Genomic DNA, 2,089 nt, shown 5'->3' with positions numbered 1-2,089 from the left:
AAGCAGGAGACGGAAGGGTAGGGATATGCTGAGAAGACAGACACCACTTGCAGCAGACCAAGCAAGGGAGCAAAGAGGGCCAAGAAATAGAACCACTGGTGACCAGCCAGGAAGAACTGTATGAGGTTAGCTTGAAACAGAGGTACCCCGAAGTCACACTGACAAGAGGCGTATGAGGTGATGAGCAGTAGAACTGCAGTTACAAGGCTGCGGACACACAGACCCTTGGGGTCAAGTGTGCTTTTACCAAGTAGCTCAATCCTTCTCCCCCTCCTCATCCTCCCCAAGCAGCTCTCACAATGAGTCTTTTCCCCACTGCCTATGGGTGTGACTGTCACCCCATTACCTGGATGAGCATCTTGCGCAGGAAAGGCATGACAAAGGCTGGGTTCATGCTACTAAGCCGGCCTACAGTGCAGATGGCCAGTTCCCGGATCTCAAACACCTGGTCATTCAGTGCTACAAACAGGGCCTGCAAATTCTCTGCCTGGGCCAGGTGTGCATCAAAGCGCTCATCCAGGGATGCCAAGACACAGTAGCGGATGTCGGGGTCTGCAAGAGCAAGTGAGCCTTTGAAGGCCTCTTCATGATTCATCCCCTCCAGTCCTTCCCCAGTTTCTACCTCCCCTGTTGTCAGCCCAGTGAGAGCATTCCAGGTATCTTCTCTTGGGATCTTGGGCATGCAAACACATACACCCAGCATTTTTTTCGAGCTGCCAGGTCCAAAACTCAAACTGCAACACTGGTCACATGGGATCCAATACCTTAACCTCCATGCCACCCGCTGGCCCGCCTCTTTTCTTTCTACTAACCTTCTTTCATCTTTTCTCTATTCATAGGGGTACAGGTGAAAGAATTAAGGCAATCATCTTATACCAACAGGCTGGAGTAGCAAGCCTAACGCCATGGCAGAGAAACAGCTAAATGTCAGCTTATCGGGGCTGAAGATCTCTAGAAAGTCTGTGTAATGAAACTGGCTACTTTCAACTGTCCCAAGCTCCTAAAGTTCCTTAGACTGCTTCTGTCCTATAAGCCTTACCAGGATCTGTTATGCCAACCACGAGCAGTTTGCTGAGCACGTCTGCTACCACTTGCACTGCAGTCTGGCTAACCACATGAGCATGGCCACTGATGAGGTGGATGGAGGGTGTGAGCAGGCGTGAACAGGTGCGAGCAGCTTCCATGCGGATCTCCTTGTGCTCACTGTTCAGGAAATGATCCGCACAGTGGCGGACAAATTGGGTCAGAGAATGGCCTGGATACAAAGGCAGAGAGAAAACAAATTAATCACTGCTGCTTTAGACAGGCAGATCCACAACGTGCTAGCTGTATTTTCCATTTTGTGGCTACCAATTCCATTTTCTTTCTTTTTTACTTTTTAAAATTTTTTGCCAGAGGGAGTATGTGCTCATTGGAGAGATACAGAGACAGAGAGAGGAAAAGTAAGAAAGTGCCCTCCATATGGAGAATGGTCATGCCACAATCCGTTCTCCATTTCTCCCTCTTTTTGGTTTTGAGCACGCATCCACATATGGATGTGTTTTTCAAGTCACTAGGTCTGGGACTTGAACCACAGTAGGTCATGTGGGATCTAGTCACTTTAACTATCATGCCATGAGCTGGCCTCTAATTTCATTTTCAACAAGATTTTGATCAACAACATGCTGACCCAGAACTCTTCTCTTACAGGGCAATAAATGGGCATAAAGACAGAAGAGAGTGGTGAAGGAGTAGAGAGACAGAAGAGACAGTCCCATCCTAACTCTTTCTAGAGTTCCTTCAAAAAATAAATAATTTAGGGAACCAGTAGTTAGCATAATGGCTATGTCGCTGGACTCCCACGTAGTCGACTGTGGTTCGTGTCCCAGACCTGGTGGCTTAAAACTCACGCCGGGCACGTGTGCGTACGTGCCCAAGATCCCGAGAGGAGAATGGAGGAGAAGGGATTGCGGTGTGACCATGCCCCCTGGGGGGTGATTTCTCGATTCCTGTCTCTATGTCTCTGTCTGTCTGTCTGGTGAGCACATGTGCCCTATAGTGAAAACCTCTCATTAAAAAAAAACAAAACAAAACAAAACAAAACTCACGC

The 2,089-nt window shown here is 48.3% G+C and overlaps 1 protein-coding gene across 1 annotated transcript in view; it reads right to left on the bottom strand.

Moving 5' to 3' along the window:
* MTOR (mechanistic target of rapamycin kinase) overlaps positions 1-2,089 on the bottom strand; it is a 163,881-nt gene that overhangs the window by 138,746 nt on the left and 23,046 nt on the right. Inside the window, exons 12-13 of the mRNA XM_006145332.3 lie at positions 1,040-1,255; positions 347-552 (exon numbers count right to left, since the gene is read on the bottom strand). Of these exons, the coding sequence (XP_006145394.1) occupies positions 347-552; positions 1,040-1,255 (422 nt within the window). The remainder of the gene's footprint in view (positions 1-346; positions 553-1,039; positions 1,256-2,089) is intronic.

Source organism: Tupaia chinensis, unplaced genomic scaffold (genome assembly GCF_000334495.1).
Source record: "Tupaia chinensis unplaced genomic scaffold, TupChi_1.0 Scaffold000146_1, whole genome shotgun sequence".
Lineage (NCBI taxonomy): Eukaryota > Metazoa > Chordata > Mammalia > Scandentia > Tupaiidae > Tupaia > Tupaia belangeri.
This window is presented reverse-complemented; position numbering and strand designations above follow the sequence as displayed.